This window comes from Peromyscus maniculatus, chromosome 8 (genome assembly GCF_049852395.1).
Source record: "Peromyscus maniculatus bairdii isolate BWxNUB_F1_BW_parent chromosome 8, HU_Pman_BW_mat_3.1, whole genome shotgun sequence".
In the NCBI taxonomy this organism is placed as follows: domain Eukaryota; kingdom Metazoa; phylum Chordata; class Mammalia; order Rodentia; family Cricetidae; genus Peromyscus; species Peromyscus maniculatus.
Window position 1 is genome coordinate 47,336,910 of NC_134859.1, and position 14,611 is coordinate 47,351,520.

General features: G+C 45.9%; 1 protein-coding gene across 3 annotated transcripts in view; it reads left to right on the forward strand.

The window, feature by feature from the left end:
* The first annotated feature begins 2,536 nt into the window (after positions 1-2,536).
* The window catches only part of Fbxw10b (F-box and WD repeat domain containing 10B), a 31,748-nt gene continuing 19,673 nt past the window's right edge, over positions 2,537-14,611 (forward strand). For all 3 annotated transcript variants that reach the window (XR_013041684.1, XR_013041685.1, XM_015992395.3), the window contains exons 1-6: positions 2,537-3,263; positions 6,030-6,191; positions 7,890-8,090; positions 8,184-8,311; positions 10,209-10,331; positions 12,727-12,836. Coding sequence is in view for 1 of the 3 variants with exons in the window: in XM_015992395.3 (XP_015847881.1) it covers positions 2,753-3,263; positions 6,030-6,191; positions 7,890-8,090; positions 8,184-8,311; positions 10,209-10,331; positions 12,727-12,836 (1,235 nt within the window). In the remaining 2 variants the exon portion in view is untranslated. The remainder of the gene's footprint in view (positions 3,264-6,029; positions 6,192-7,889; positions 8,091-8,183; positions 8,312-10,208; positions 10,332-12,726; positions 12,837-14,611) is intronic.

The window sequence follows — 14,611 nt, forward strand, 5'->3', positions numbered from 1 at the left end:
ATTCAACTGCTTCCCTAACCCAAAGAAAGTCCAAATTCCTCCCAACAAAAACATGGTCAGGCCTATCTCAGCAACACCCTACTCTTGATACCAACTTCTGTCTTAGTTTGGGTTTCTATTGCTGTGAAGAGATGCCACGACCATGTCAACTCTTATAAATAGACACATTTAACTGGGGTGGCTCACTTACAGTTTCAGAGGTTTAGTCCATTATCGTCATGGTGGGACATGGCAATGTGCAGGCAGACAGGGTGCTGGAGAAGAAGATGAGAATCTCACATCTTTGATCCACAGGCAACAGGAGGTGAGCTATGTCACTGAGTGTGACTTGAGAATGTGAGACCTCAAAGCCCACCTCTACAGTGACACACTTTCCTCCACACCTACTCCAACAAGGCCACACCTCCTAATAGTGTCACTCCCTTTGGGGGCCATTTTCTTTCAAACCACCACAAGTGCTATTTTTGAATACTGTTGCTCATTTCTTCTCTCACATAATCCTGGTATGCCTGAGACATAGATACTGCTTTCTCTGTTACACAGATGGAAGATGAAATATCTCTAAGATCAGAGAGGTTAAGTAATTTGCCCCAGGCCATACCACAAGAAATCATGATGGAATTAAGCAATGCACACTTATATCTAAACTGGGGTGACTCTGACTGCTTCTAGATGCAGGTCAGTCTCACAGATTAGAATTCTAATTTAGTCAAACCTTGAAAAACAAGGTACTTTTAGCTGTGGCACTTGTGAGGGTAATCCACCTGCTCTTGTATATTTGGACAGTGTGCTTTGGGCCTCCCTCTTCCTATCGGCCTCCTCTGTGGTGAGTTAGATCTCAGTGCCCTCCTGCCGGCTCTCCAGTTCTCTCTCTATAGAAGAGGGTGAGCTTTTAGAACTAACCTCATTTGTTCCCAACCCTGGCCCCAATATGTGACCACCAGTGCCAGCAACTACAGGAGATCATCTCCACTGCCTTCTTCCAGCTGTTCTAGCCTTCGGAAGGACACTGGAAATCCATCTTATATTATATACCTGAGTAGTAAGGAAAATAATAGCATCACCTGAGCCCATGGAGTTTATCTAAATCTACTTGTCGGCTATAACACAACTGCTCTCCTCCCTTCAGTTCTCCTAAGTGGAGAAACTGAGGACTACTCAGAGGAGCTGGGTAGCTTGCGCAAGACTGCATAGCTAAGACATGAATCTAGTCTTGTATGAAGGAGGAGAATTATCTCAGCGCACTTCAGTGAGTGCTGCTAGGCCTTTTCCAGTGATCTCCACTCTCCATCTTTATTAGTTATCTGAAAAAAATTCCAGTCTATGAAAATATGAGAGGCTAGAACAGTGGACACTTATGTACTCTTCATTCACACCCATTAACTCTCAGAATTTGGTTACTCCTGATGTTGAATATTTTACAACGCTCAGGGAGAACCTTATTTCCTTCCAGGATGTGAGAGTGAGCAAAAGTCTTCTTGAGGAGCCATATGCCCATGTGTTTGGCCCTAATAATCCAAGTCATTACTTCTGGGGGTGTCGTAAGTCAGGGCTGAAGAGAAAATATCCCAGGTAGCAGTAAGACATACATTTCATGCTGTTTTTCTTTTAAAAGCTGCATGCGTGTGCGCGCAGACACACACACACACACACACACACACACACATGCACGCCCACTTATTACACTTTTCTTACTCAACTTGATTTATTAATTAAACTTTATCACTAGTATATGTGTAGGAAATACATTATTTAGGGTTTGATGTTATCTTTTGGCTTTTGTAATCCATCTAAGTCTCAGAATGTATCTCCCATAGATAAACGGAGACTTCTTCAATGATAACAATGACAGTCTCAGAATGTGTCTCTCATGGATAGACAGAGACTCCTTCAATGGTCACAATGACAGCAGGATGACAGTTAGCATGTAGTCAGGGCGATGGAAGTGCTGTGCAGTCTCTTAAGTGCTGTGTGTACAGTATCTCACTTAATTCTCACATCTCCTATGTGAAGTGGAAACCATCACGGTCTCTACTTTTAGACAAGGAAACTGAAGAAGATTAAACAATCTCCTGGTGTCCACAGCAAGGAGCAGCCATACCCTAGATCTCACGGTCTTCACTACCAAGCTACACTATCTCCCCACTACATGGGTGGTGACTGAGGCTAGAAGTCAACTCCTGACATATGCTTGGGACAACTGAAACTTCTGGACCAGACAGTGGTTCCCTGCAGATTTCTGTCTAGCACTGAGACATAATTAAATAACTTACATTGATGTTAAACTTGTAGGACACTGGAACAGCCCGTCTAATGGCTACAAATGTAAGAAGATCACATCTAAGCTTATATTCATGAATATTTAAAAGTCCTAATTAACAACAGCTGAAAGCTCCAGACGTTTTTATTTTTAAAGGGGGCTGTGTATATTTTACATTTGGTTAACAGCAATACCTGCTATAGAAATTAGATGACCAGCTCTTCCAGAATATACAGCAACTGTCTCTACTTTTGCAGTGCCAGGCTTAGAAGATTTACGGTAAACTATGTTTCCAAGGAGGTCAGTACAAAAAGCCAGACAGGCAGTTTCTGGGTCAGACCAGTTTTCCATCCATCGAAGTGGCTTCTGTTTTCTCCAGATGCTTATCACTAAGAGGCTCCCAAAAGGCTATTTTTCTGCTTACCCTGCCCCTCTGGTGTTTGGTGGTGTTGCTAACGGACAAGGTTAAAATGAACTGGTCATCTGAGAGTCATGGAAAACATGGAACCAAGACTTAAGCAGGCCCCCTATTTTCGTTGTGAAAAGGGACCTGATTGGGTTCCTGTGTGCCAGAAGTGTGAAACCTGTGTCTTAGCGTGGAAGATCTTTGCTACCAAAGAGTGGTTCAGGAGGGTCAGTGACATATCCCAGAGGAGGTTTCTAGTGAGCATCCTGGGGCAGTTAAATAGCCTGTATTTGTTACACTACTTCCAGAATATCCTACAGACCACCCAGGGGAAGGATTTCATCTATAACAGGTCCCGGATCAAATTCATCAGGAAGGAAGGGAAGGAGGACGTTGTGAAGTCTTCCTTGAACCAAATGCTGGACAAAACGGTGGAGCAGAAGATGAAGGAGATCCTGTACTGGTTCGGTAACAGCACTCACCGGACTAAGGCCAACTACACGCTCCTGCTGCTGCAGATGTGTGACTCCAAGTTACTGCTCACTGCTGCCGACGTGATCCGAGTCCTCTTCATGAAGGAGTGGAACAATATCTCAGGTGAGAGCCGAGGGCCCCGGGGACCAGTGCGCAGGCAGACTTGGGAGGACAGTGACTACCCACAGTGCACTTTGTCTGTGAACCTTGTCCCGAGGACACCCAACCGGTTACCAAAGGAGGCACTGATGAGTGGGACTTCATTCTAGAAAACTACTCGCTGACCAACACAGAAGGAAGGACAATCCTTTCAACCCTGGGGACTGAACACAGCTTTCTGTCTGCCCCAGGCCCAGGAATGACTGGCCCCAGGCTCTGGCCATGGCAAGCTGTTGTCATCTCTTCCTGGTACTAGGCTTTGACTGGGTGTAGGAGGGATGTGACGACGGGGAAACTATTTTGCTTCTCAGCTGCTACAGGCAGAAGCCAAGCCAAATAACACAATTGACAGCTTAAAAAAGTTTCATCTTACCATGTTTCTTGCTTAAGCATGAAACCAAATTTTAATAAGATGCTTTAGAGGCCCACATGTGGCTAATAGTCCGAAATTGCCCAGGGCAATTTCATAAGCAGTGGTTTGCATCTGAGTCTCCAACAGGGCTTGATAAAATAAACTGTGGGCCTCTGCCAGAGTCTGGCCCAGCAGCTGGTCTGAGGTGATGTCTGGTGGGCCTGAGGGGTGCAGGTGTCTGTTTCTGGCTGATACAGACATTGCTGGACCTTGCTGAGAACCTCCTTGGTCCTGAGTATTGACAGGAAAGGCTTGGAAGCAAAAGAAACCAGAAGAGAGGGCAGCAACTTTGGACTAGGAGGGTCCCTGAGTGGAAAGGCTGAGGGAAATTAGGGAATGGAGAAGAGGTTTAGCCAGGGGTGGGGAGGAGAGCTGGAGGCACGCACGACCTTGCAGAGGAATTTTGGAGTTTGAGCTCTGGAAGGTGGGTAATTCCTGTCCCCAAAGGATGTTTGACTTGTGGTCCTTCTGTAGGCTAATGGAGAACCGTCCCCAATTTAGAGACAGGGTCTTCTTTTCTTGGCTAGCCTAGAGACTCAACAGTATTCCTCCTCAGTCTCCTGAGTGCTGGGATTACTTATAGGCATGCACCACCATTCATGACTTTCAAAGAAATTTCAAAGCTAGATGACCTAGGATGCAATTAAATCCTCACACATACCAACTGGCTTTCTTTCTTTCTTTTCTTTTTTCTTTTCCTCCCTTCCTTCTTCCCTCCCTCCCTTCCTTCCATTCTCGCTCTCTCCTTCCTTCCTTCTTTCCTGCCTTCTTTTTTTCTTTCTTTCCCTTCTTCCTTCCTTTATTTTTATTTTTATTTTATTTTATTTTTGGTTTTTTGAGACTGTGTAGCTTTGCGCCTTTCCTGGAACTTGCTTTGTAGACCAGGCTGGCCTCAAACTCACAGAGATCCGCCTGACTCTGCCTCCCAAGTGCTGGGATTAAAGGCGTGTGCCACTACCACCTGGCCCCTTATTTTGAAAGATGTGTTTATTTTTAGTTTGTTGTTTTGCCTACAGATATGTATGTGTTTCCTGTGAATGTCTGATGCCTGTGGAGACCAAATGAGGGTGCCAGATCCCCTGGAACTGGAGTCACAAAATGTTGTGCGCAGCCATGTGGATGTGAGGAACTGAACCTGCCTCCTCCTCTGCAAGAGCAACCAGTGCTCTTAGCAACTGAGCCATCTCTCCAGCCCCTCTCTTTGTATCTCTGGTATCAAAGATATAAAGGATGATACAGCTGAGAAAAAAAATGAGAGAATCCAAGTGCATTAAAACTAAGTTAGGTTAGTGTGCTGCTCCCTAAGTTTCTAATAAAGAAACCAAAGTCTGGGGAATCTGAGCCTCGGGGCTTGGCCATCCAGCAGAAAAGCCAGCATCTGCCCGCAAAACGTTTCACTGCACCCTGCAATGTGCATGCATATCACCGGTTCCCTTTCCCCGGCCCCATCCCATGCTGTAGGCTCGACTATTTACACTGGAGAGACCCCAGAGGAGAGTGTGGGGACCCCACACTCTCCTCTGAACTCCAAGGGCCATCTGCACTCTGGTACACATATCTCCATACAGACACACAGTTAAAAATGATAAAAATAGATATTTCTTAAAAGGTAACATTTCTAATCTGCTGCGAGGGCAGTTACACGCTGAAGGAAATCAGCGAGAGCTTCAGAGAGCCATCCTTCCTGCAGCAGGTCCTTCCACGGCTCCCCCAACTCTCTCCTTGAGTACAGAATGCTAGCAACATCTGCCGGGGAGACTGGCCGGCAGAGCCCCGGCGGCGGAGGCTCTCTGAGACTTTTACATGGAAACTCAGATGCCTTGAGTAAAACCAACAAGCCCCTTGTTTGTGCTGCACGTATGCTTCTCTCTCTGTCTCTGTCTGTCTGTCTGTCTGTCTCTCTTTCTCTGTGGGTGTTGATTCCAGGACCTCAATATCCATAGATGCTCAAGTTCTTCTTAATATAAAATAATCTAATGTTTGCACAAGCCTCCCGGGAATGTTCAATTGCCTCCAGTTCCTTTTTAAACCCGACTACAGACCACATGTGTGGTAGATACTATGTTGTACTGTGCATGTCAGGCACTAGTGACCCAAACTCTGTGCCTATCTGCTACAGACACGGGTTTCTTACTTTTGTTTTATTTTTTTTAATTTTCAATTAAAGGTTGATTGAATTTGAGAGCTTCCGAAAACTGGCTGTATTTAAACCAAATGAGGGAAAAAAAAAAAAAAAAAACAAGGCCCTTTTCTCTCTGCTTCATTTCCCTCTCTACACCTGCTTCAGGAGCAAACTTGTCTTGGTTTTTGTTCACCAGGCCTCCATCAAGACTCCGATGATATCGTGTTTTTCCCCGAGAAAAGCTACCACCCCGCATCTGACACTTCATACGTCTCTTGGTCAGCTAGGCCCAAACCCATGTCATTCCCGATGTCCAAACCTAAAAGTGGGACGGAAAATGAGAGAGAAGCAACCGCTGGTAAGTCAGGTTCTGCCGAGAAACCTAACATAGCACCAGATGAGTTAGACGGCTCGCCCTACAGGCTTTTTTGTTTTGTTTTGTTTTGAACTTTTGGTGGGTCTTTTGTGACTTGATGGCATCCTGTGTCAGAGAACATCTGCCCTTACATACTTTGAATTAAGATTTCTTTTTTTCTTTTTTTTATTATATTTTTTAATGGTTATGAGGTAGCAAAAACATTTTTGTTGTGGCTTTCTGAGTCAGTCTTATTATGTATCCTGGCTGGTCTTGAACCCATGATCCTCCTTGATGAACCTTCTTATCACAATCATAGGCACGTGGCAGCATGACATTATTTTTACTTATGATGACTTTTCCAGGATGTGACCTCACATGACATCAAAGGGCTCCTGTATATGAGGCTGGGAAATCTCAGTGGAGTTGGAGGCACTGGCAAGGCCTTAGAAGCTGGGGACGTCAGCTGTGAACACTACCCTTCACTTAGCATTATGTGTTGGAGCCGGGTAGTGGTGACACATGCCTTTAATCCCAGCGCTCGGGAGGCAGAGCCAGGCGGATCTCTATGAGTTCGAGGCCAGCCTGGTCTACAGAGCAAGATCCAGGACAGGCACCAAAACTACACAGAGAAACCCTGTCTCAAACAAACAAACAAACAAACAAACAAACAAACAAAGCATTATGTGTTGGGCTCTTGGATTTTTTATTTTCTCATTTAATTCTCACAGCTGGTAAGGCCAGAAGGATAAAAACCGGTCAGTATTACAACTGATGCTCATGCTTTCCCTTCCGTGGACTCTCTAAGACACTCCTGAAAACAGATCAGAAAGGAACTTTCCAGATCCTCTCTCGATTGTTCCCTCTACTCTAGGCCTCAGTGTACTCTCTGTCTCCTGAGGTCTGGTATGGTACATGGTGGCCCTCTAACCTGGCAATTTTAACTTATCATTCTTCCCTCTTTTTAAATTGTTTCAGTTTTCCTTCACCAGAGCAGTGTGTGTGTGTGTGTAGATACTGAGTGGGTGCACGCAGAGGCCAGAGGATTTTAATTGTTCTCCATTTTATTTATTTATTTGTTTGGTTGGTTGGTTTTTCAAGACAGGGTTTCTCTGTATAGCTTTGGCGCCTTTCCTGGAACTCACTCTGTAGCCCAGGCTGGCCTTAAACTCACAGAGATCCACCTGCCTCTGCCTCCTGCGTGCTGGGATTAAAGGCGTGCACCACTGCTGCCCTGCTTCTATTTTACTTTTTGAGGCAGGCTTTCTCACAGAACTGGGAGCTGAGCTCCAGGGGTCTTTCTATTTCTGCTCTCCCCAGGGCTGGGGTTACAGGCGCAGTGCATTACTGTGCCTGGCTTTTAAGTTGGTGCTTGGAATCAAAACTCAGGCCATTAGTCTGTGCAGCAAGCAGTTTATGGACTGATCTCTCTCTCATTGAAGCATTCTTATAGGAAACTCCAGACAAGATACCATTTCAGTCTTCACTACTATAAACATCTGGAGCTGAAAAGTACTTGTATGTTTGAATCAGGAGGTTCTGTTTTGGTGGGGAAAGACATTGATTAGAAGATTCAGTGGCCCAAGGGTTTTATTATTTATGAAGCTTTATTTGGGGGCAAGTTTTGCGGTGGATTTGTTTGGGGACTAGAGTTACTGCAGATTCAACTCAACCATCTACCCTTCTTTGGCTTTGCTCTAGAGGAAAAAGGGAAGAGTTCGCTCCAGTGTATTTCTGAGATGAATAAACAATTTTCTGGAAAAGCGGGTATATTCAGACTGGGAGACGATCCATGCCACCTGCTGCTGAGCCTGGATGATGTCCAAGTCCTGTCTTCTGGGTCCAGCAAACATCGGGACTTTATACGTTACCTGCCCCTCCACCTCTCCAAGTACATTCTAAGTATGTTGGGCACATGAAGGGACTGGGCAGAGATTTCCCAGCTGGGCCCAGCTCTGGGGGTTTCTGGGTCCATCCTCTTTCTTTTTCTCTCAGGAATGCTGGATAAGAACAGTCTGAACCGGTGTTCTTTTGTGAGTCAGCACTGGGCCGCTCTGACCCAGCAGGTCAAGCTGGACCTGTCCATGCACTCCTTCCTTCAGAACCAGATTTCTCTCCTGCAGGTACTTTGGGTCTGAAAGGGGTGTGTCTGGGTGTGAAGCTTTGTTTCCATAGGAAGGTTGGACATTTGTGTCTCCCTGGTAGAGCCCCAAATGGCTTCCTATCCACATGGGCAGCCACTCCCTGGGGCTCCGGCCTCCCTGTGGGTCAACATCTGTCTTTCCATTGTCATTGTGCTCAGTACAAATGACAAATACAGAAACCTTTCAGGTGGTGGGATGGTTCAGTGGGTGGAGGTACCTGCTACCAAGCCCGATGACTTGAGTTTGATCTCCTAAACCCATTTGTTGAAAGGAGAGAACAAATTCCTCTGAGTTGTCCTCCAATCACACGTGTGCTGGTGTAGATGTGCCCGTTCCCTATATACACATACACACAAAATAAACAAGTGGACAAAAAAAAAATCCTTTTTAAACAGAAATCTTTCAGGAACACAGGGGCTTCCTGACCCTCTGAGGGCTGGGGCTCCAGCCCAATAGCAAACGGTGTGCTTGTCTAGCATGTGCGAAGCTCTGGGAACTTTCCTTTGTGAAATGGTTGAACGTCATTAACTCACGAACGCATCGCCTCACCTAGTGGAGAGAACACAATACTTTGCCTTTTCAAGAGTATGATCTATTGTCATTATCTACTGTGAAATGATCACACAATAGATCTCTTGAATCACCATCTCTAGAATCGCAAGATCCCAAACCGAACCAAACTTGAGAGGCAGAGAATTCTCCCTCTGCACAGAGTCATAGTGGCTTCTACAACCAGAAAGTCACCGATGAACTTCTGAATCAGCTTCGAGCTACCCACTTACTCACAAGGCCCAAACGCAGTGGGTTTAGGTGACCAAGAAGTTCTCTCCAACAGTAAGCACCCGAGCATTCCCACCTTTGTTCCTTACCTGAGACCTAGCCCTGAACCCTGGAGTTCAGGCAGTGCCAAAGGGAGAGAGGCAGGCACAGTTAGCAGACCACTGTCACGACCGCTCCCCTCCCCTGGGCTTCCTGCCTGGCATTTGACATTCGCCATCCTTCTTGATTTGTCCCCACACAATCCTGGTAAAACTGGCCAGGCTTGGGCCTTCAGGGTTCGACCATCTTCAGATTGCATCAAGAACTGGTTTCCCCCCTTTCTCCTGGAGAGTAGAAATGAAGAGGAGTCATTTCGTGTGTGTGTGTGTGTGTGTGTGTGTGTGTGTGTGTGTGTGTGTGTGTGTTTTAAATATGTATTTAAGGCTGCGGATGCAGCTCAGTAGTAGAGTGGCTGGTTCAACCCCCAGCACCACAAAATATTTTTCTTGAGATGATAAATAGCATTGTATGCATTTATCATGCAGGATATGATGTTTTGAAGTTTGTGTGCATTGTGGGATGGTTAAATGCCACTAATGAGTGAATCACTTCACCCTGGAGAGAGAGCACTCAGCTTTGCATTTTCAGGAATACAATATATCTTCATTAGCTACTGTGGACTTACCATACAATAGATCCCTTGAACTTCCTCCTGTCTAACTGTGATTACGTGCCCTTTGACCACCACCTCTGCCCCCTCCCCACCCGGGAACCACCTCAGTCTCTGGTGATCACTATTCTTTATGCTTTTTTTGAGATCGCCTTTGTTAGGTTCCACACAAGTGAGATCATGATTTGTCTCCATGTGCCTGGTTTATTTCACCCAACATAGTGTCCTCTACTTCCCTGCACATTGTTGCAGATGACGGGATTTCCTTCGTATTTACGACTTGTCGTATTCCATTGTGGGCATGCACACATGCACACACACACAGAGTTTTGTCTTTATTCTTCTTTAACGGATGTTTACTTAATTTTATATTTTAGCTATTGTGGATAGTATGATAATATACACGTGAGTACAAATGTTTTTCTTTTTCTTTCCCAAACCACACAGGGATCCTACACAAGGGGGATAGATCCTAATTATGCCAGCAAAGTCTCTATCCCAGTTCCTAAAATAGTCAATGATGGGAAGCGTTCACGGTCAAAAAATCAGAAGTGGAAGCTGAGAACAAAGGTGGGTTTCATGTCTGGGGTGAGGAGCTGAAAGTGTGGTGTTCCTGTCGACCCTGGAAGGTTGACATCCACAAACAAGGACAGAGACTCCTGGCAGGTACCACTCTCTGAAGGAGACGAAAGCTCTGTGTTGCTGCCCACATACAAGTCATCCCTTCTATATAAGCCTTGACATCCTCCTCTGCTGGAGGAGTGGAATTCATTGGGTTGTCCTCTCAGGGGTCTACATCAGTGGCTTTAAGTCATCTATGGTGATTTCAGAGGCTGGGAGCAGGGTCAGCCATGCCTCGGACTCCCCATTGGCCTAGGAGTCCACACACCTCAAGGCTACTTGAGCCTGCTGCTTTGGATTGAGAAGGGCACATAAAGAGAGCTAATGCTTGTCTAGAATGCCAGCTTCCTTGCCTCACTACTGGGCTTGTGCTGCTGTTTCATGGAGGGGAGGATCAGTTACCTCTAGCTCTCCTCGTCAGCTCTTAGGCATTAATTAATATAGAACAAAGGGCAGAAAACTGGAGCATTGTGCATTAACTATCCAGGCAGTGTAGGTACCCCCAAGACCATGAGATGTCTAGTCCATCCGCTCTGTTGATGTTCCATTTCTTCTGGAATCTATTCAGTTGGTACTAAAAGGATACTTTAATGAGGGGTGGTTTGACTTGGGTGCCCATAGGGAACCTGTGGAGGCTAATTTAGAGAAGATTTACCCCATGTGTGTGTAGGGCCAGGCAGAGGACACAGAGAGAGGGGGTGGCCTGTAAAGGATACTGAGACCGATGCACTGAGAGGCTGCTGCCCTCCCAAAGGCCGGGTAGCTACGCAGCTCCAGCTAATTATGCCATTGAGGACTGTGGAATCTGACCTCCCAGACGATTTGAATTTCCAGGAGAAGGGAAAACACAGAGTTATGTGAAGTCTCTTGTATTGCCAGGTGTGGTGGCACACACCTGAAATCTCAGCCGAGGCAGGAGGATTGCCAAGGCTACATCGTGAGCTCCCAGCCAGCTTGACCTGGCTCAGAAACAAATACAAAAACCAACAGATGGAACCTCTTGTCTTTTTTAAAAATGATAGCTGTTTTCACAAACAACGTAAGCTAAGAAAAGACATTTGTGAATCTTATTTACCTGCAAGTTTTTATCTCCAAGTTGGTTCATCTATCTGTTTTGTCAATAAAGAAACTGAGGGTCAGAAAGCTCAAGGACCTCCAGCCAGTTGAGTGACAGAGGCACATGTTAAACATGGACACACAGACACATACAGACACACACACACAGACACACACACACACACACACACACCTTTTCTAAGGCTCTTTTATGTCTAACAAGCTCCACGGGCCCTGGAGATCAGGCAGGCTTGCAGATTCTTCTGGAGCAAGACTTTTAGGTGAGCATCTCTGTGTGGTTAAAGCTCAAGAAGCATGAGCAGAGGGGTGAAGGCATCTGAGCAAGAGTCCAGGACATGGAGAAGGAGGAGGACGCTAGGTCTGAACGAGACTTCCTGTCTGGGGCAAACACGATGCGGCTTCGCTCTCTCGACAGTCTCACTTTCTTTCTTGCATGTTGAGCGCGTCTGCTTCCCAGCCTTCCCTGAGGGCTGGGGAGACGGATGGAAGTGGAAGTTCAGTTCAGTCTTCTGCACCAGAATTTTTCATGCCTGGCAGGTTGGAGCCATTCAGAAATGGTGTGGTGAATGGCTGGAGGGAAGGAAGGTGCGAAGCGGGAAGAAAGGATGGAAAGAAGGGAAGGAGGAGAAATGAGACACACAGGGCATCACCCCTACTGAGACTGATAAAACTCATTTTCCCTCCCCGAGTCTCCGATATGTCACCTGTCAGGTGATAAGAGTACTGTGCTAGCAAGTGGTCTGCTTTATGAGTCTGCAAGGACAAGGTCAGGTGTCTATGAGCACTGTTCTCAAGTGTACCAAGTGCAGCACAGTTTCACCTGTGGTGGATGTCCTGGTGTGTTCTGTGCTATTGGGTACCTGGACTAGAAATGCAACATCCCGATTTTGTGAGATGGTTGGTCAAAGGCGGCTGTAATTTGATCTATGACCATGCCTAGGGGAGCATGTCCTTGCGAGCATGTCTGTGTGAGCTTGCCTGTGCGAGCATGTTCATGCGAGCATTTCTGTGTGAACATGACCATGTGAGCATGTCTGTGTGAGCCTGTCCATATGAGTATGTCTGTGTGAGCATGCCCGTGTGAGCATGTCTGTGTGAGCATGTCCATGTGATGCAGTCTGTGTGAGCATGCCCGTGTGAGCATACCCATGTGAGCTTGCTCATGTGAGCTCATTTTCAGTAAAGTTGCGCCCCAGGCAGTACTTGGGATTCAGCCATGAAAGTGTATAGAGCTGAACTGTAGAAAATCTCTTGATCTCTTCTTTAGAATGATTACAACTTGTGGAATGCATACCAGAACCAGGAGACCCAGCTGGTGCAGATGGAGGAGAGGAACGTTTTCTGTGGCACCTACAACATCCGCATTCTCTCTGACACGTAAGCACCGGCGAGAGAAGTTAGATCTTTAGGGACCTTTGAAGTACTCCAACTGGCACTTTAGGCGTTTCTAGACTTCCACTGACTTGGGAAGGCAGAGCTCCTCCACTTAGGCTCCGGGTCTGAACCAGCTCGCCTAAGATCCTGGGTGAACAACAAATCTGCGCCATTCTCCTCAGCATGGGACACCCTCATGCATTTTAGATATTCTGACCAAAAAACAAACAAACAAACAAACAAAACAAACAAAAAAACCCTTTTGTATAGATGACACATGTGAAATCTTTGGCTCTTTGAAATTTCACTATTGTCTTACTCCAACTTAGGAGCTAATACATGGAGAAAGGTCCTATAAGTCCCAGCCAGTGTAGAGAGAAATAAAGTCCCCTGTAATTGTGCCGCCAAGAGCCAGCCACCATTAATATTTGTCTTAGGTAGGGTTACTGTCGGTGTGAAGAAACACCATGACCAAAAGCCACCTGGGGAGGAAAGGGTTTATTTAGCTTACATATCCTGAATCACAGTCCATCGAGGGAAACCAAGGCAGGAACTCAAACTGGGCAGGAACCTGGAGGCAGGAGCTGATGCAGAGGCCATGGAGGAGAGTCACTTACTGGCTTGCTCCTCCAGGCTTGCTCAGCCTGCTTCCTTATAGAACCCGGGACCACCAGCCCAGGGGTGGTCCCACTTACAATGAGTTAGGCCTTTTTGAATCAATCACTAATTAAGAAAATTCCCTGCTGGCTTGCCTCCGGCCCTGTCTTTATGGAGGCAATTTCAGTTGAAGTTCCCTCCTCTCAGATGGCTCTAGCTAATTTCAACTTGACATAAACACCCAGAACAGTGTCTTTGAACACAGAACATGTACTTGAAGGAAATGGGATTATACTATACATTTCTGTAACATATTACAGCAAAACACTCTGGTATCTATTTTAAATATGAAAATGTATTTATAATAATTGTACCATGTGACATCATTTGGATATGCCACAAGAAGTCTTGCTTGTTTATTTATTTATTTATTTATTTATTTATTTATTTTGGTAAGGCTGGGGATGGAACATGGCACCTCACACATGCTAGGCCTGTGTGCACCTGCGACTGAGGTGTAACCCCAGCCCCAAGAAAGCATTTTTTTTTTTTTTTTTTTGGTTTTTCGAGACAGGGTTTCTCTGTGTAGCTTTGCACCTTTCCTGGAACTCACTTGGTAGCCCAGGCTGGCCTCGAACTCACAGAGATCTGCCTGCCTCTGTCTCCCGAGTGCTGGGATTAAAGGCGTGCGCCACCACCGCCCAGCCCAAGAAAGTATTTTAATAGTTTACGGGCCCAAGAAAGTATTTTAATAGTTTACGTTTTGCCATACTTTTGGCCTAGGTCCTTTCTCTTTATTCACAAGGTTCTGTAGAGGCTGCCTGTATTTTATTTTCAGTCTGTGTGGGATAGTTTTACTAACTGTTTGGTGACGGCTCCTCTTCAGATGTGTGTGTGTGTGTGGGGGGGGGGAGGGTGTTGCCCCATAGATATGACACAAGGAATCAGGAGATAAATACCAAGAACTTCTCCTTGTCAAAGTGATTTTTGCCTTCCTATTTGCTGTAACATTGCCTCCTTACCGTGCGGCCACGGTGTACTTAATGACACTGTCCTCTTTCACAATTAAGGACGGCTCTACTTGGACAAATTATTTGGTCATCCTGTTCATAATACCCAATTGTATAATAGTTTTCTGGTTGGGAAATCAATTCATCTCACCTGGCAGTAGAACGACTATA